This window comes from Annulohypoxylon truncatum (genome assembly GCF_022578515.1).
Source record: "Annulohypoxylon truncatum strain CBS 140777 unplaced genomic scaffold F4807scaffold_16, whole genome shotgun sequence".
Lineage (NCBI taxonomy): Eukaryota > Fungi > Ascomycota > Sordariomycetes > Xylariales > Hypoxylaceae > Annulohypoxylon > Annulohypoxylon truncatum.
In genome coordinates, this window is record NW_025953802.1 from 153,045 (window position 1) to 172,187 (window position 19,143).

Below are 19,143 nucleotides of genomic sequence, written 5' to 3' on the forward strand. Positions count from 1 at the left end.
CGTCCCCAGAAAAACGAAATAAGAAAATAAAAAGGGGACTGAGACAAGCTTCTGACCACAGGGCTACTAGTGCTTATCCAAGGAACAACGGCAAGGAACGGTTTTCATTCTTCACTGATTCACGCTCGCGTGCTTGTCTAGCCTTCCGTCGCGTGTCTGTTCCTTGTGCGGAGAAAGGGGGTGCCCTGACGAAAACAGGACGTGTGTCTGACAAATTTTTTTAAGCTTCTACGCTCTTTGTTGTGAGTGGGCGCTGTATGGTTAATAGATACTCAAGCATCTAATAGAAAATTCAAAGTTGCTAAGAAGGTCTTGTGATGGCGTTTAGAGTTGCAGAATCTTGTCACAGAATTTGAAAGAATGTGGGCTTCTAGTCCTGACTGGGCTGGGCATACAGGGACAAGCCCCTACCCCCCTAATATCCCACGAGATGCTTCTCTACTGCCTCATTTGCAGCAGCGTACAAACTCCACTTGAACTGATGGCCGCGCGCTGGACTGCGACCAATTGGACAAGCCTTGCAATTGAGAGCTCAGATAGACCGTATAATTAAATCCTTATGACAGACCATCTCCACAATGGTCCACCAAGATGTGTCCTGTGCAACGTCTACGGTAGATTGAGTCAACGGCAAGTGACTAAGGTAATTCTGACAGGATCAAAGTTACTACGACGATGAGTCTGCGGCACAGGGCGTAGATAGATTGTACCCTGAGTATACTACGTAGTATCGAAGAGCACAAGGCATTCAGTCTCTTTACTTTTACACTACACAGTACTGTGACACATGAATAAATCCCCAACGAAGCACAGTATAACACAGAGCCCGAGACTTTGGTCCTATCCAAGCTCTATGATCCTCGCAGGATATGACGTGAAAAGAGGGGCGAGAGGTGATCATAGCTTGATGGATGGGGAAAATTAGGCCCATGGTACTAACTTACATAGTAGTAGACGAGATGGGATCCGGTTACTAACAAAAGAAAATGCCTCAAATTGGTGGTGCCATGGCTGCGTGGTGATCATATCGCTGCCCATCTCATCGACTAGCTTCGGTGGAGTAATACCAATATCTGGCGAGAAATAGGAATATCATCGTCGTCATCATAAGTCTCTGGATACAGACACTACGTATCATACTGACGGGGCTACGCACGAAGGCATTCGGAACTCGAACGCTGACATGTGGTGCTGCATAGCGAAGTGGAACCCTTAATTTCTCTACTGTACATATATGGACGCATGTCCTGCGTATGTGTAACGAACAGCCATGCGTCCCCTTCCTCTTGTTCGCCCATCTTTGCGTGTTCTAGGTGTTCAACCCCCCGAACCACCACCCGAAGGTTGCGAATCTAACCATCACACCGAGCTCTTGAACAGCTTATCCGGTCTCTCACTTCATTATACAACAACGTCAACTTACGTGCTTAAGGCCCTTTTTCTCTACCCCAAAGGCCTGCTAAACTGAGAAGAGGAGCTCGCTCGCGTCTAGCACTTGGTTTGTAATACTTGCGTCCCCATGCGACGCATGCCACATTCGAACCTCTCTTCAGGGGTCATCCCTAGCCCCAGGGCCAGTCGCGGCCATGGCCCTCTTCCCCCCATTGTCCTGTCTCGACTAACCTAGCGCCGTCCTCGACGTAATCTCTTGAAGAAACGAAGGGCTACTCATTAGGAACTCGGTCGTATCACCAATCCGTCTCCTCACAGCCTTCCCCCTTCCCCTCTTCCCCAGAGTGGATTAGGGTTGAGCTCCGTTCCTTTCTCCCCCACACAGACCTGCTGGCCTTCTGAGACACGTAGACAACTGGTGGGAGTTTAGTTCGTGGGCCACGAAAGGTACTAAGACAGCTAGGTAGGGAGTTGTGTACGCTAAAAAAGAGGAAACGCCCCAACAACCCTTTTCAGGCCATGTCACAGATAACAATGCCTTTTTTCTTTCTAATAATACTACTATTGACCTTACTTACGTACCTATATAATTCTACGTGGTCGCGTTAGACGAAGTGTTGCCTCGTGTCTGCTTTGCGCGCGGGTGATGGGGAAGCTTATTCGATGGGCTTTGCGCATTTGGGTAGACACATATAATAGCGTATAACTCACCTAGGTAGGTGTCGTATTCAATGTCGGAGCTTATTGTAGAATTATCTCGTGTTAAACCGTATGGCCCAATACCTCCTAGTGGATCTTAACCGCGCTGCGCGAGAATGGGGTAAAGAGAGCAGTTGGCAAGTAAGTTAGGTCGTACAGCTCCATATAAGAAAGCCATGGCTTCGACTTTGCTGTTAGTATGATCTTTTATTTCTCCTCGCCGAAGGCTGACTCGCCGGCCTTGAAGGCGCAGAGGTGGTCGCCGACCATGCAATTCTCTCATCACTTCCTAACGTACGAAGTTTAAGAGTTTGGTAGTTCGCCGACTTCTTCCAGTAGGGAGTTCCGCTCACCCGTGAGTTGTATTGATAGATCATAACGTCTACTTCGTGTATCCTACGAGAAACTCCCAACTTATTTTCCATTCATGACTAAAATATATCATACTTATGTACGTAATTAATGCCGTGGTCGCATATTTGGAGGATAGAACCGAACATGCAGCGCAGCGCTTCATCTCGCCTGCATGAGACGGGGTCGACGGAAACTCGCACCGCATATGTTGATCATCACTTGTCGCCCGCAGGTTCATATAAACCCGGCGCATACTTTGCATATGATGTCTAAAAGGGGAACATGGAACTCTTATCCCGGACGGGTCATCCGCCGCGGGATATCTAAGTAAATATGACGAGTTATCTTGTTGGGGACTCGGAGTTGGAAATAGATCTAGGTCTTACTTAATGTTTATATTATTTATGTGATTCCTCTCAACTCAGACTCTAGACCCGGGGGCTAGTTGCGACGCGCCTAAAAGCATCAGCCCCCTAATTTTCGGAAGCCCTTCCACACTTCCGATGTGGTCCTGTCCTAATAAATCGACACGGTAATATCCCGATAGGCATAATGCTTAAAAGAAACTCATATGGTCGCTTGCGTTATCTTGATCAAGTTGAGAAAATCTCGATTAGGGTAAGTGACAGTTGACCGATTGACGAATCCGTACGTCCCGTGTCATCCATAGGACGATTATGCCACGCCGACGGGGATTTTGTTTTTTTCGAACCAAGTGGCCGGGTTGTCTGAGTTTCTATTACTCTTTTTAAACATTATTTTAAACATGTTATTGATCTTACATTAAGCACGGTACGACCTCTTCACAGTTTTCTATTCTGCTTACCTTCTACTAATAATTCTCTCTTATGTGAGAATACCTAGCATTTTCTGTCGTCGTATCATTATTCAATTTTATTACAAGTTTTAACTAATTAATTTACCTAATACGCGTTCTGTAGGAATACTACTCTTGCTTCTGCTGTCACTGTTCGTTGATTCTTTTCGTCTATCGTGTCTTACCACGGAGGTAGCGAGATGGCGACGATCTCGGGTCGCTCGAACACAAAGAAACGTTGTAACACTGCTAGAAGCCGTGAAATAGCGCCAGCGTAGCGCATTGAGATCAACAGATCGCATAACATAGCTAGACAGTCCACGTACACGTAGTCTTGCGTTGCAATGTGTTCTGGTGCACGATGACTTTTCCTGAACGTGGATGGTGGTTCAACAATTGTATATAGGATTAAACGATTCCAGCCATAGAAACCACACGATTATTTCCATCTTTGGGTTCGGAGCCACAAGCACCCCGTGTGTCACTGCCAACCTTACCCGCATCCGGCATCACTGACACACGTACATAGCACGGATACATACACATGTCCTACGCAGAGCCTCTTTAATGTGGTATTATTTGAGTGGCGTGAATGCTATGATTATTAGTGTCAAGCTTTCTCTCTCGATGACAGCTGTCGTGACCCGTCTCAAGTCTCACGAATCAAAACGATATCTAGTTCGCTTGAATTATCGTGTTATGACATTCTTTATAATGGTCTTGTTACAGGTCGGTTATGTTCGACGATTTAAACCTTTGGTCGCCTAATACTTACCTTAGGAATTGAAAAAGCAATGATATCACCTTAGCCCCTGACTGGACTTGACTATCGGAATATCCAGTCCTTGAGTTCTATCATCTTCATATTTTGGCTATGTACCTATTTCGAGCCATAAATGCCTGTTTATTTGTAACAAGGCCCATGCCTGGCTTTAGTACGACGAACCAGTGGCATGTAGGTAACGCATGTAGGGATAACCGAGCATCAAGGGATACGTCACTAGCGTACTCTATACAGACTAGAATAGCCAATACTTGAAGCCTATATCCAAAGCTACAGGTGACTTGGCCTAAAGAGTCGGCCCGTTGTCTATAATGCAGCATCTGTAATAAATCACTTTTTTTGGTTCTTTAGTCTCCCTCTCTTTCTGTAGCGGATGGGCCCTTTCGGCAGTAAGCGGTTTATGAGACACCTTAGCCGTAGCCGTGAAGGCTGCTGGCGAGCGCTTAAGCGATTTGTTTGCCCATCACGCGGCAACGGAAACCGCGGCAAGCGCTTCTCCCAGGGTCGGAAGAAGTACTAAGTAAAGGTCAACTGATAGAAGTGTATGGTACTATCCTCCCTATAGGCGCGTCAAGAATCTAATGTGCCTCTTGCCCCATGTTCACACATCGTCCAAACTCCAAACCATGATGGAGCAGTGAGCTCCACTTGTCTATGTCTTTCAACGTAGCGACCCGATTTTCTGGACGAGAGATATTTCGTACATAACCTAATATAATCCAACCTATAGTAGAATCATGAGGGGATTAATACACACTGCTTACATTTAATCATGAATCATACGTCCGTAAGTCCTCGGAGTAGAGATAGGTGCTAGGGACCTGATTGCAAGTTTCCCATACCGGCGGGTGATAACGCCTCTTGGCTCCATAACATAAACTGAGACTAATCAGCCCGTCTATCCTATGAGAGTGTCAATAGACGATAGCCTCCTCCCCACGCTAGTAAATTACATGACACGAAATTTACTTAGGGCTATCATTTTCTGCGGTGTGCCCTAATTCCCCAACCGTGCGCAATGTTTGCACAGTAGATGACAGAAAACTCCAATATCTGAAACACGAGCTATAAAATACTATCATGGAGATTAAAGATGGTATAAACCTCAAGAATCAGTCGATATTATCGTCGTTACCGGAATGTACCAGTACTAACATCCCACTTTTAATATCCACCGAAATTTTCGTTCTGTATCTGTATCAAGTCACCCGGATATGGACCTAACTAACAATGTAATTAACTAATTAGGGCAGGCCATAGCGCTTAGGACGCTAAAAGTTACTGTTCAGCCTTCTCAACATAATGTGGTTTCAGAGAGAAGACGAACTAGTCACTGTTTTCTCCACTCAAAGCATTTCAGGGGCCAGGGGCAAAGAAGGTAGATTTTCACCCCCAAAAGCCGTACAACGATCGTAGCTTTAGTAACCAAGGATGATTTCCGTCTAATCGCCGATTTATCGTTGAAATTAATATCTAGAACTCAGTATTTAATACTGTATATAGTGCTTGAATTTGCGGATCAGTCCTCATACTCCCACCGTGGTGGTTACTTAATCTGATAGTTATTGCCATTATTCGCATTATGTTACATAACAAAAGACGAATCACACTCGAAGATAGTGTAATTGACAATGCTTATTGTGTAGAAGAGGTAACTATGTAATCGTGATTGTGACAGTAATCGCCTAACCGCTTAGCTCTCTACCTATACGAGACCTTCAGCTGCCCTCGACAAGGTGCTCTATCCGCCGTCTAACTGTAATTAATTCTCTGACCCGGCGCCGCGGGCGGTTGACGCGCGACCGTTACTGGCACGTCGAGCCATCGCCTGTCGTCCCATATCCGCCCGGCACTCTGCGCCCTTCCTTCCTCTCCCCCTTTCCTCGTAGCAGCCTCAAAAATAGGTACTGTCAGTGGGGTCCTTTCCCCATTCTCTCCGCTTAATATTATAAAATTCTGCCGTGCAACGAGAGAAATTTTGGCAGTAGCGGATCCTTGCTATGGCGTACATATCAGCCTCGGCTACATTTGCCCAAGAACATGGATGGGTTTAACCTAGGACATCTACTGGCCTCTTCGCCTTCATCGCCTAGTGCCCCTCGTCAGTTAGCCTCATAGTTAAGTCACTAGGAGAGGGGAAATGTAGATAGCTTCAAGTGCTAGTTAGCGTAGAAAGATGTTTTCCCAGTTCTCATTCCATGATGTAGGTAGATTAAGTCATCAAGGAGCTAAACTTCCTACCCACGCATGGCCTAGCCTCGAAAAGTCCTACCCGGCAGTCAGGTAGATTCTGTACCTAGTGTCACAGATATAGCGCACCTCAGCCCCCCCTCGAGGCAGATCTCCCAGCTCTGGGGGCTTCGGGATTTGCGCAGAGGGTTTTCTAGGGGTCTCGCGCTGCTCTTTAGCGCCCGACCGACTAGCCACGTCCCTGAAAAAGGAAGGCCCCCTGGCTGGCGGTCAGCAACCCCCCCATGTATTAGAAACGGTAGTTGGATCCCTCAACTAAGGTACCTGGCCTAGCACTAGCAACTAGGTACCTGGTAGTGAAAATGCTTGCCCCTTGCTAAACCACGTCGACGACCTAAGAAACCCACGTGGTGACGCTCGTAGCACCTTCCTAACAGTACTAACCTCGGAGATAAATTCATCATAGACAAGCCGATCATAGTTGGAGGATTCCTCTATAGGTTCGATATCGTTACCCACAAGGAAGATACGCACGTATCTTACCCTGCTCTGTTTCAATGTTCCACGTACCGGTACAGAGGAAGTTAAGGGGAGAGCGGTAGGCCGCCCTCTAACAGTCCAAGAATTCCTAGGCCTTTGCCTACCTGAAAAGCTGGGATACGACCAGCGTTCGCTATTACACCAGGGACGGTCCCTGTGCGCCGTCGGCAAAGGATACCGACCCACCAAGCTGCTAGCCTACATAGTACCTGATCTGCCTATCTTGCCTACCTACTATGAACTAATACGCCAAGTGCCAAAGGCGCCTTCCTGGTCGAACGTTTAAACTACCTAGGTAGGTGACCTCAGCCTAGCCTAGGGCAATTTACTCATTAGAGCCCGTTTTATGTCAACGGCTAGACTAAGCTACGCTAGTTAGTGCCCAACGTTACATGTTCGTCCACCGACAGGCTGGCATACTAGATGGATATACATACATGTCTGCTCACTAGAGTAGGTACTACGCTAATCAGATACATACCTACATATCACAGCCCGATGACGATGACGACGGGGGGGCCTGTTGGTTGCGGAGCGGTTCTTGGTTTTCGGCTCTCAAAACGCCCCCAATTTCGCCTTTCGGGGCGGGTAGCGCATCGTCCATCGATCACGGGGTCTGGCATGTCTCGCGACAGGTAAGTAACGATCCAGCCCGTGCGCGATTTTGACAGATCCTCATCCCCATCCCGTCCCATCCCAACCCATTCCACCCTAACATGATGACTGGACTTTGCTTACCTACTCCAATTCATACTCGGTCCCGGCGCTCCAATGTGGAAAGGCGGTGCAGGAGCAGCAGCGCCTAGGCCAGGCGGGCGTCGCCTTTCTTCATTTCTTCCTTTCGTAGTGGTAGTAGTACATAGGTAGGTAAGCAATCTAGCCTATCTAACCTATAGACACGTCGAACACCCTGGAGAAAGGTATGTGCGTAGGTATGCGTAACCGCCTAGGCTAGATGGCTACCGAAATGTTCCGAACATACCTTGCCCTAGCACTATAGTAAGACATACATTGGGAAAAGCCCGCTACTACCTACCTACCCACAGATCAACCGATCGATATGGCGCCCGTGTATGTGTACACTCTAGTTTTCACACACCCTAACTATACACCTACGCACAGCCAGATAGGCGGAGAGAAAGAGAGAGAGGGGCGTAGCGAGAAGAACAGTCTCTCCACGTTTCGGGGCGTAAGAGACCAGCGGGAGCGGAGCGAATTCCAGCGGTCAGGGGCAGTGTTCTGTACCACGTACCTCCAGCTACCTATGTATGTACATACTTATCAGCGGTCTCCACAGGACCACAGAGATACGTACGGGTGTCGTTATTCAAGAAGACTAGGCTGTGTAACGACGGCTGGGTCTGGATGTTGGCTCTATCATAGTACCTACCTACCTACGTTCCTAAATCCTCCCCTCTCTCGTACTATGGATGCGCCGTGCAGATTTTCCTGCGTATCTAGGTACTATACTTAGTGTTTTAGGTACCTGGCCAATCTCGATTCCCAACTCCCAGAATTGCCTACCGGGGTTTAATAAATCCCCGATAAATCTATCTTAACTCCTTGTGTGCGTCTGTGTGTATGTATGTATGCGTGTGTAGTAGCTGCTGCGATGTTGTCATATACCTACCTACCTACCTACTTAAGCGCGCGTAGGAAGATCGGAAGACTGCCAACGTGCATGGGGGGTCCAGGAATCTGCATCGGGTTCGACTGGCTAGGAAGAAAGAGGACGATTCCTTACGGTAGATCGTTCGTATTCCCCATTTGGCACTTCGAGATCACCCTCTAAGAAGGGCCGGACCCGTTACACGGCGTTGAGAGGTTGCGCAGGGCCTGAAGTTCCTGCACTAACTGTCACTACGTACCGGCTCTGGTTGGTCGGGCGCTGCTGACGTTGGTCTTTTTCCTCTCTTTCGATATCGCAAGAGGGGACGTGACGTCTTGTGTTAGCTACCATGGCTCTCTCTCCGGCGCGCGTTTCATTGGATATGGGTTATCTGCTGAGTCGCCTTGTCTGTCCCTAGTATAACACCTGAAAGGTGCTGTGACATGAAGCCTGAACATCGTACAGGGCAGTACGGGGTAACGGTAATCTAGGTACACGACTTGAAAATCTGGCGAACTAGGGCACGGCAATTGACGACACCATTGGAGAAACTAGGGGCCCCTTTGACATCTTGGCAATGACTAAACTAGATGCTCCCGTCTGGTATAGACCGTGCTGTTCCCTTGCCTGCGCAAGCCGAATCCTATTTCTTTAGAATGCGTAATGCTCATATGGCATTGGCTGTTTATTGTTGCTACGCCTACTTTCATATTGTAGTATCTTGGCAGTCCTGCGTAGATATTCACGTGTTATGATGAACATCTACCCGACATTACGTTTGGTATATGGCGTAACGTGGGAGAGCGTTGCTCGGGTCAGTGAAGGGGTGGTAAATCGTCCTATGCCAATCTCATTCTGACACTGTTGATTTCAGATCCCAACGTTTCCAGTTTGCCAGGTTAGATTCTTGAAATTTTCACAACCGATAAAATGGAATCTCAATCTTAGAGAGTGCTGTGGCGTTTTCCTCTGATGGTAGTTGGTTGCAATACGAAGAGTCCCCTAATGGTGTTGACTACTGTAAGGGTTCTCGTTTGACTGGACCCAGAAAAGTTATAATAAGCGACAGCAAATGTACGTGTAATTTCTATCTATCCCTCGGGATATAGGGTCGTATCAGTGAAATATTTGGTTAGGTAAATAGCGAAGAATAGCTTCAAATTATGCCTGAGAAGCCGCAAGGTGTGGCATTCAATCTCGAGTAACGACAACATGGGTATCAATACGAACGCCAAGAGTTTGATCCCTAAATATGAATCAAAACCTTCTTTTCTTCTTCGTTGGGGCTGCCGCCTTGCGTTCAAGCTCCTTAGCTAGCTCGGCTCGTCTGCGTTCTGTCCTCTGCTCCTCAGTCTCGGGCTCTACTACTGTTGCTACAGATGGCGATCCCGATCGTTGTCGTTTTGCATCCGTGGCAGGCTTCTTTCCAATGGTTCCAATCTTTCGCCCAGCGGATTTCGCCGGGCTTGAAACGACTTCGGGGCCCTCCGCTTTGGAAGCTGTCACGTTCGGTTCTTCAGACGGCTCAGGGGTTACTCGGGATTTGGATTTGCCACCTATTCGCCCTAGTCCAACCTTCCTTCGCGGAGCCGGGGCAGGTGATGGTGAAGAGGGCCGGACTACGGGTGGTCCCTGGTCATTATCTCCAGAGTCAGAGCCGGATGCTGTTTCATCGTCATCCCTAGGCGGTGGCAGAGGAGGCGAGGGTTTAGCTGAAGGAGATTTTGTTAGAGGAGACGAAGACCCCTTAGATTTCCTGATGGTTCCTAAGCGAGTGTTTGATCGTGCTTGAGACCGTGGTTGTACAGGTTCTGTGTCAGAATCGGATGGAGTTTCGTCGCCGTCTGCGTGGACTGTATGAGAAGATTGGCTCAGGGAATTAGTCGTGACCTTACTCTTTCCACCGACGGCGCCAATTGGGGAACGTGGTTTGTCCTGTGATGGGGCAGGATGGGTATCATCGCCACCCGTGATATCTTCGGTTGGGGTTGAGAAACCAAGTACTCGCCTACGTGACTGTAGATGAGGTGGAAGAGTCTGAACTTGGAAGTCGTCATCATCCTTCTCCTTGGCTGCCTTGGCATCCTGCGCAGGCTCGTCTTGGGCTCTCTTCGGTAACTCTTTCTGGGGCTTGATAGCGGCAATCTCGTGAGAGCCAAGCTTAGTCCACCAGTCATTGAGCCGTTCGGAAGGGGAGATCTCGGTGTCTATTCCACGTTGCAATTCAGTCTCCGCAAAAGCTTCGTGGATCAGAGACGATACGTCCCGGGGAAGCCGTTGACTTGCATTGGCTCTCGACTTCCATTCGGTTTCGTTAAACGGGGCGAGACCTTTGACCTTTTCCTCAGCCAATGCGCGAGGAGGTTTTCGCTTTCCAGATAATGAATTAAAGACATGCTCCAATCCGGTTTGATTGGCCTCCAATTTGTCAACTAGCTTTGCGATGACAGCATCCTTTTCCTTGAGACGCGTTATGAGATCCTGCATCTCTAACGTACGTACACGATGTGTTTGGATCAGAGGTAAGACAAGCTCCGAGGAGATGCTGGCAGGAGGGCATTTTGTTAAGTAGATAGGCCACTTGAGCGGCTTGAATGGCTCCGGGAGTACACATGTGACATGGAGAGCGAAACTACCCTTATCCCTGCTATCTGGAGACGATGCGGATATATTGAGACTGGTGCTATGATGTCCTTGTTGCATAGGATCGAAGGCTGTGTTGAGCTTGGAGAGGAAGACAGCCCATTGATTGGGATCGCCGTCGCTTAAGTCGATGCTCGTATTCTCTTGTAAACTTCGCAAGAGTATACCCCTTCGGTCAAGGCTCTCTACCCATATGCTGGCAAGGTCGGTGACGTAAAGAGTGTATGACGAAGAAGCGAAACGCGGTGAAATCATGAGAAGCGGGAGATGTGGAAATGCTGGCAACGGATGCCATTTCAAGCCCGGTTCCATTTCCGGAACAATTTAGAGACTGAATGTTACAAAAAGCAATCCACGGTCCACAGAGAATGTAATATGAATCTGATTTTAAAAGAGTCATCCGATGATGAACCCTCAAGTGAGGCAGCGAAAGTTAAAGAGCCAAAGCTCGTGAGACGCGTACAGTGCCTTCCATTGCAGCCTGATTTACCACACGGTGAGATCACGTGCTCCTGATTACCAATAATTCTATTACATAATCTGCGGCTTAAAACTCATCATCAATCTACTTATTGCTGACTTGAATTTGCTGATGTAAACTCAACCCCTTCAAGAAACATCTCAAGGAATATTTACCTTCTTGTCTCGGCAAATCACCTCCGTCGGAAATGGTCACTAATCTAGGGCGTATTCATCGATTACGCACGTAGAAAGCGTAATGTCGGCAGACCCAGTTACATCTCAGCTGTCCCTATCCTAAAGGGCGGGCCGACTGAGACTGAGTCCGAGCCAGATCGAAGCCGAAAAGCGGGCGTGGAAGGATTAAAAGGCTTCTGGAACGTTACGTCGTCGCGCCTCGCCTGCCGTCGTATATTAAGTCACCAGCTAGCGTCGCACCTCTGCGGCGCACCGAGCCGCATCTTGCGCCGCTACCCTTCCGTAGAGGCTACTTGCGCGCAGCGGCGTCCCACCGCATGCGCTAGCATAGCCTGCCTAGCGTGGACGAACCGCGACATTCCACATGGTCAGAGAACCTGTCGTCAGCGTTGAGGATTATCTCCGGTGTCCGTTTGAGGACTATTGGTTTCTCCATACAGAGCTGGTAAATGCGTCTTGGTCGATCTTGTGTACCTGCCTCCACTATCTATGACTGCCATCGCCCCCGTGTAACTATCGTCCTACTATTTCTGCACATATACTAATCCAGTCACCCCACTCGACTTGCCGATTTCCTAATTAGTGTTGCATAGTTGTCAACGATACCAATCACGAGCGGCCATCTTCAGATGAGGCTCCTAGAACAGGTGAGGATACACTTCGTTCGGACACAATGCAGTTCTTTTTACCTTAGCACTTAAAGACAAGTTCGGTTTGTCTGCTAAGGACAATATATATAAGATCACACAGTTATGACTCAACACGTTGTGCCATTATATACCTACCTAGGTACTATCAGCAACACGGCTCCACAATATCATCTACGATCAAACACGTATCAAGTCAGGCACTCATTAAAATATTACATCTTATTCCTATATACATCCATCTTATAGGAATGAACAAGACTCATCACATGCCTTACCAAGTTCTCAAGGGGAAGCTTTCCGAAGTTACGAGGAAGCTGTGGCTCGAAATGCGCCATATAAACCCCTAACTGAGATTCATAATGTTGAGATAGACGCAGGTTATGAGTGTCATATTCTTTGGATTAGAATGAAGAACTCCTACAATCAGTAGTACGCAGATAATACAGGATTATACGCCATAGGTATGGGGCGTAACTGTCCATCCCCCTGATTTTAGCCACCCATTATTCCAACACATAAAATCATGTGATCAAAGCCAACATTTCGATGTATCTACAATATCGTCGGACCATTTTACTATACCTAAAGGTCTATATTCTTTCATTTGAGCCTCGATAAAGCTTATACCTAGACAAGGTAGCGCAATGCGGTATCAAAAGAGACATCTCGAGTTTTTACATAGTTGTATCTCCTTGAAAGCGACCAGACACAACCGAAGAAATAATGTCATAATGAATGTTCTTGAAAACTAGATAAATATATTATCCTTAGATGCTATGAACCAAAGTTGGCGGGTCAATAACAATGGTCTCAATCTGGCGACAGTATACACCGTCCACTCTCCCCCCTTTTCCATCCCACCCAGCCTCTTCGCTAACAATTATCTGACCCTTGACTCATAATACACTCAGGTAAGATAGCGTCGACGAGCATATTATCATATAAAATGAATAGTGAGATCATTCACTTCCATTCACAATAACCAGTATGCTAGTTCATCACTTCTCCAGCAAACGGGGTTCCTACCGGGAACACCCTCCTCCTCCAGCAATTATGTTAAAGCCATCCGTATCGAATTCTTTGGCGTTTTAGCGCATATCTAAATGTAGTTAATAGGTAATTGTGTCTCATTCTTACCTTGACCTTGCACGAGCGCATTACTTCCGGACCACATTGTGATGCAATCCATATCACCAATGATATCTAGGGCGTAGGAGGCCATGTCACCGCAGTCTCGGATGATCGTATCGGTGTTGTCGTTGCACATCCAAATAGATGTACCAGAGAGACACCAAAGCATAGCACACTTGCCAGGGCCCCCACCTACTTCACAAGGTTGGTGGATTTTCTTCAGGTAGTCATACCCGTAAAGGAGGTTGGCTCTTGAGCCAGACAAGTAGTTGGGAATCTTGCAAATAATATGCGACTATTCAACGTGTCAATACGGGACACTACGATACGTTTCTGAATTACTTACCTTGGTCCGCTTTGACATGCGTTTTCTAGGAATTGGTGTAACAGGTTGGAAGTCATCCCACTTGAAGTCATGTTTGATAGTCTGAATCTGTGACATGATGTCCTAGAAGATGTATGAGATGAGCTTGGTGTTCCTATCCCAATATAATGCCTACTTACGTTGACTGTGCCGTTGAAAGTCATCACTTCCCCATCGGGTTCAATAGACCCCTTCATAAAAAGGGGAACAGCAGTGTATCCATCCGGAAGGCTAAATGAAGTGGTGGAGGCATTGGTCATATCCTTCATGCAATCGATTAGCCTTAGCCACGACATCAATGCGGGCGGGAAAAGCAGGTTACCATTGCCGGCACTCCGGCGATAACAGCACAAACTAGAAGGGAGGTCACGGCTTTCATAGTGAACTTTGAGATCGGGTGCTTGACTTGGGAATGGGTTATTCGCGCCGCGGTTGAGCTATTCGAAGATCTAGAATTCGATGGTTCTTGGTCGGGTTGGAACCAAGTGTGAGGTGGTAGAAAAGATTTACGAAAACACAGGAGATATGCGTAGGTCGAATGGAAAAATGAGCGAACAGAACATGGCCCATAAGACAATAATTATAGAATTTTAGAAAGCAACTTCCCTACTCTCTCTATGAGCGAATTTATGTGAGAAGCAGGCACAGATGACTGGTACCTATCGATTAATCCAGGTAGGTAGCTTCTCTATTTGTGTACCAAGCGCTTTTGGATCACGCCACAGTTGGGATGACACTGTTCTCAAGAAGGCACAAACGCATACAAGAGTAGCACCCTGCAGAAGGTGGAGACCGAAGACTCATTGCTGTTCCCAGGAGCAAAGTTCGTGCGGAATCTTAGGTACTTGGCATACCTAACAATGGATATAACAAACTCACATTAAGCTTTAAATAACTCAACCCCAATTTTGTATCCACAGGAAGGATCGAGTTGAGAAGTAGTAGCAGAACATAGGTGTCTTTAAAGTTAACATAGTTAAACACTCCAACTTCCGGTATCGGTAAACATACATAATTAAGACATATAGCTGATTAGGTATATGAGCCAAGATACAAAGAATAGCATAGTTATCATCTACAAATAGATACATCGAGTATAAATACACCACTGGCATATGTGACTATATAGGGTGAGAGGTCAAGTTGACTTCAAGGTCGAAACTCGACCACCTTTCACATTCTCTTTAAGTCTTATTCCTCCTAGGCCTTTTTATCACTCTCTCTTCTTCCGAAAACAATGGAGAGATAGATCTTTTCCCCCCTTTTACAACTTCATTGTGTTCTGAGTCTGACGGCAGCGACGCAGAATTTCTCGTTTTCACTCTTCCACCTTTCCCCTTTGCGCTTATATCACCTCCATCACCTCCATCACCTCCTACCTTTCCACCCCCTTTCCCTCCACCTGCTGCCCCACCTGGTCTACTCGGACCTGGTCGGATTCTATTTACAACCCTTGAGCTGAAAGATCCAGTTCCCATACGGGGTCCTCTGCTGACGCCACTGCCACCACCACCACCTCCACCACCTCCTCCTCGTCTTCCTCCTCCTTTCCCATCGCCACCGCCTCTTTTCCCTCCTCCTTTTCCTCCTTTACCCTTTTTTCCTCCAGCGCCGCTACCATCTCCCTCTTCTTCGTCTTCATCTTCTTCTTCATCTCCGTCTTCATCTCCGTCTTCTCCGTCACCATCTCCACCATCACCACCATCACCACCATCACCACCATCACCACCATCACCACCATCTCCATCTCCTCCATCTCCACCATCTCCATCTCCTCCATCTCCATCATCCCCGTCTCCGCCGTCTCCGCCATCGTCTCCCCCATCGCCTCCCCCATCGCCTCCATCCCCATCCCCGTCCTCGTCTCCATCGTCTCCGTCGTCTCCATCATCAGCGCGACCAAAAGCAGCATCATCACCTGCGTTCACCACAGGTACAGCGAGACCCGGCCGCATCCAGATTATAGGCCATCCGTTTAAATCCTTGCTCTCTGGTACAAACATATCCGTATCGTCCTGTACAGGTGCTATGTCTGTAATGGTAATTGCGTTTGGCCCGTAATTCAGTCCGTTGGTAGGTTCTATGGCAATGCGGGTTTTGTGTTCCATATGGTAGTTGATTTCTTGGGCTACGTTTCCGATCATTTCAGCCCGCACGGCATCCGGGTTAAACCAACCACTGATAGGCCTCCAGAACTCCCTTGCGTTGTGGCTCCGGGGGTCGCTACAGTACAGATCGGTCAAGCGGTCTATCATCTGTTTAACCAGGTGGAAGCAGCGCAGGCCTGTGCTAAAGTTGTCCTGTGTCTTGGTAGCATCGCCGTCATATTGTATCGGATTTGCCAACGGAGTCCATAGTTCTACTGTCTCCTCGTTGAAATTATCGGAAGGTTGAATACCGCACTGGTCAAGAATTTCTACCAGCCTCTGATAAACCTGGGGTTTCCTCACACCATCCGGGTCTGGGTCCACGATGGCACAAGACTCGAGGTGGGTGTACCTATCCGGTGGCCTCCCCGTGCCTGGGTCTACGCCTGACTCAAAATGCAGGATGATCGTCACCCACTGACCACTTATTACTCGTCCAGCATCCACCACCCAGAAAACATACGGGCGGGTATTAATCCACTGGAGCGGCGCAGGAAGTCTATTCGGATGACCAATTGCGACATTCCTATCCCAGTCGACTCCCGTAGTTAGCCAATCCCTCCAAGTGACATCATCTTGGGCAAAATGACCATCGGCGCCCGGCCATAAGATGGTAATATCGTCTCTCACATAGTCTGGTGGGTACGTGAGGTAATTAGAAAGAGCACACTCGAGGCAATCAGCGGTTACCCACTGGCGCCTTGTAGCCTCTGTAGGGCTTTCTGTTAGTAACAGTATTCACTAGAAAATTTAGAGACGGGCCAACCTACGAAGTAGATTGAGCGCATCCACCGCTTTCCTTATGTTTCGGCTATATCTCCAATCGTCAGGCAAATGCGTGGTGCCTGAGTTATTCGCAAGAGAATTGGGCCAACGAAATGGATGATTTATCTGGTCAGGTTCATCTTGGTCCACGGCAAGAACATTCGTGCGAGGTAGCAGCACCTCTACGGCCGGGCCTTTTACTTTTCCTTTTCCTTTTCTCTTTGGCGGCATCTTTAGAACCTTGTGGGGCTGGTAGGTAAGGAGAACAGATTAGTATACGCAAGAAAATCAATTTAGAGCAGAAGATGAGAGATCTAGATGATGATAACGCATCCCGAATGCCACAATCTAAAGCGTGATATGTGCTGTTCAATATTCCCCTTAAATTTTGTAGTTTCTTTGTCTTGGAGTATCAAATCATCAGAAGCCCATGACTGCATGCGGAATTCGCTCGTTCGGGATGGCCAAAGGAGTACTCTTACAATGGTTCTTTGTGCCTTGAGTGAGATGTTTCCGGGTATCATTCATACAATATTATAACTAACTACATTGACCTTCATAACTTGACAATTAAAATGCCCATTGACTCATTCAAAATAGTTGTGGCTTCAAAGAAACTGATCCAATGCTGACTTCTTTTCCACTAACTCTACACATGCACAACTTCACCGTGGCGAATTTATAACAAGTAATTGATATTAATTAAATCCATAACGCGTAGGGGTATGTTGCTTATGTAAACAATAAAACATGGATATTGACATGCCCCTTCTTCCATCATCGTAGGTGCTAGGCAGGTAGGTACTCACTTAGCCCCTATATACAAGACCCACCCCCTTTTCCCCCCTAACCTCCCACATATATTCTATATGTAGGCAGGAGGTAAATATTATAAACACTCCCGACGTATGATAGGCACCTGGCACCTAACCCAGGTATGTAGGTACATATCCCCATCAACAACCCATCCAAACCATAACATCATCCAAGTACTCCTCGCACTGCATCGCCCTCAGCGCGGGCCTCACGCAAACCTGCGCCTGCTCGTCCAACAACTCCGCGAACCAGGGCCTCAGCGCCGCCGCCAGCGCCGCGCGGTCCAGCCACGCCGGCAGCGAGGCGATGTACCTCAGGACCCACACGACAAAGGGCGTGTTATACGAATCCGGGCGCTGGATCTGGTTCTGAATGGCGCGGCCGGCGATGGCGTTGAGCTGGCGCAGCCGGTTTTCCCCCGGAGCCCGCGCCGGAACGTACTGCGCGGTTCCCAGCTTGGACCGCGTCTGCTGCTGCTGCTGCAGCTCTAGCGGGCTCGCGAACGGCGTCCGGAAGTTGCCGGTCGCGTCGCGTCGCCGGCGCATGTGCTGCGCTGTTGGCGAGCAGTGCGGACACCAGTCGTCGATGTACTCTTCGAGGATGCGGAAGCGGCCGAGCTCCCGCGTGCAGATCCCTTGGTGCCGGAAGAGGCAGAAGCTTGAGGGGATGGGTTTTGTAGTGACGGTTTCGTGGCCGCAGTTGTAGGTGAGGATTTCGCAGTAGTTGCACATGGCTGCTGTCCTGTGAAGTCGGTTGCTGGGTATAAATTTGTTTTACGCGATGATAAGATGTGATATTAGGTAGGTTTCAAGGTACGCAGTGGCGTGTATGCTCTATAAGGAGACCGATTTTCGAGTGGTATTCGGTCAAGAATCGAAGAGATTGTGTTGAAGGTGTGGTGCCTGCCACCCGGTATGCTGTAAAGAATTGTTATTCGGGGAGGCTAAATGAATCACAATCATCTTCATCTGAATGTGATTAGGAAGTTGACTATGTTTATTTAACATCGCCATCTTTTTGGGCTATACTTGGAATCAACTTGGCAAAGAGGTTTGTAATAGGTAACAACGGATTGTTCTCTCGGACAAAGGAACTAAGCTCCTCTTTTGAAAGGGGTTAGGAGTACCACGTTAGAACCATTTCTTTGTTGTGGAAGGCTTTGGAATGCCTAACTAAGTACATAGTATAAGACAGTACGTATAGAAAGTAATGCGCGTCACGCGTCGCGTGTCATGTTCATTGGGTGGTCAGTTCGTCAGGCAGCACATACCAGATTGAAGCTTAAATAGCACAATACAGTCACTAATTTCCATCGGCGGCAATGACCACTGGCCTTAACATATCTCATGGTCAAGTGGTGACGTGTCACAGACACCTCATCGTTCCTGTTCTAACGGCCCCCTGCAATGGGTGGTCTAGGGTTCGATTCCTGAAGATTGCACATCCTTCAGGACCTTGAAAAAGGGTGGCAAAGAAATACCCAAAAGCGGGGGCGCAGTAGCTAGGAGCCGATCAACAGATCCTAGGCCGGGCCTTGAAGAGTTTGTTCTATTATTTCTTTCTTTCTTTCTTAAGGTTACACCAT

At 47.9% G+C, this 19,143-nt stretch overlaps 4 protein-coding genes across 4 annotated transcripts; 1 reads left to right on the forward strand and 3 right to left on the reverse strand.

Moving 5' to 3' along the window:
* The first annotated feature begins 3,696 nt into the window (after positions 1 to 3,696).
* Positions 3,697 to 4,079, forward strand: F4807DRAFT_84792 (uncharacterized protein). The gene has a single exon (XM_048003557.1). The coding sequence runs from the start codon at positions 3,830 to 3,832 to the stop codon at positions 4,028 to 4,030; it is 201 nt and encodes a 66-aa protein (XP_047854157.1). The 5' UTR covers positions 3,697 to 3,829; the 3' UTR covers positions 4,031 to 4,079.
* A 5,312-nt stretch (positions 4,080 to 9,391) lies between these two features.
* Positions 9,392 to 11,467, reverse strand: F4807DRAFT_84801 (XLF-domain-containing protein). Its single transcript, XM_048003559.1, has one exon. The coding sequence runs from the start codon at positions 11,338 to 11,340 to the stop codon at positions 9,643 to 9,645; it is 1,698 nt and encodes a 565-aa protein (XP_047854158.1). The 5' UTR covers positions 11,341 to 11,467; the 3' UTR covers positions 9,392 to 9,642.
* Positions 11,468 to 13,357: 1,890 nt separating this feature from the next.
* F4807DRAFT_467540 (uncharacterized protein) lies at positions 13,358 to 17,052 on the reverse strand (the record flags this gene model as incomplete). The annotated part of the gene is made up of 6 exons (XM_048002497.1): positions 16,748 to 17,052; positions 15,279 to 16,687; positions 13,971 to 14,267; positions 13,813 to 13,914; positions 13,473 to 13,761; positions 13,358 to 13,413 (listed from the first exon to the last, which is right to left on the reverse strand). Exons 1-6 carry the CDS (start codon positions 16,971 to 16,973, stop codon positions 13,358 to 13,360), a joined length of 2,379 nt encoding a protein of 792 aa, XP_047854159.1. The 5' UTR covers positions 16,974 to 17,052.
* A 559-nt stretch (positions 17,053 to 17,611) lies between these two features.
* F4807DRAFT_467542 (uncharacterized protein) lies at positions 17,612 to 18,289 on the reverse strand (the record flags this gene model as incomplete). Its single annotated transcript, XM_048002498.1, has 1 exon — positions 17,612 to 18,289. The coding sequence occupies one exon, from the start codon at positions 18,287 to 18,289 to the stop codon at positions 17,699 to 17,701; it is 591 nt and encodes a 196-aa protein (XP_047854160.1). The 3' UTR covers positions 17,612 to 17,698.
* Positions 18,290 to 19,143: the final 854 nt, after the last annotated feature.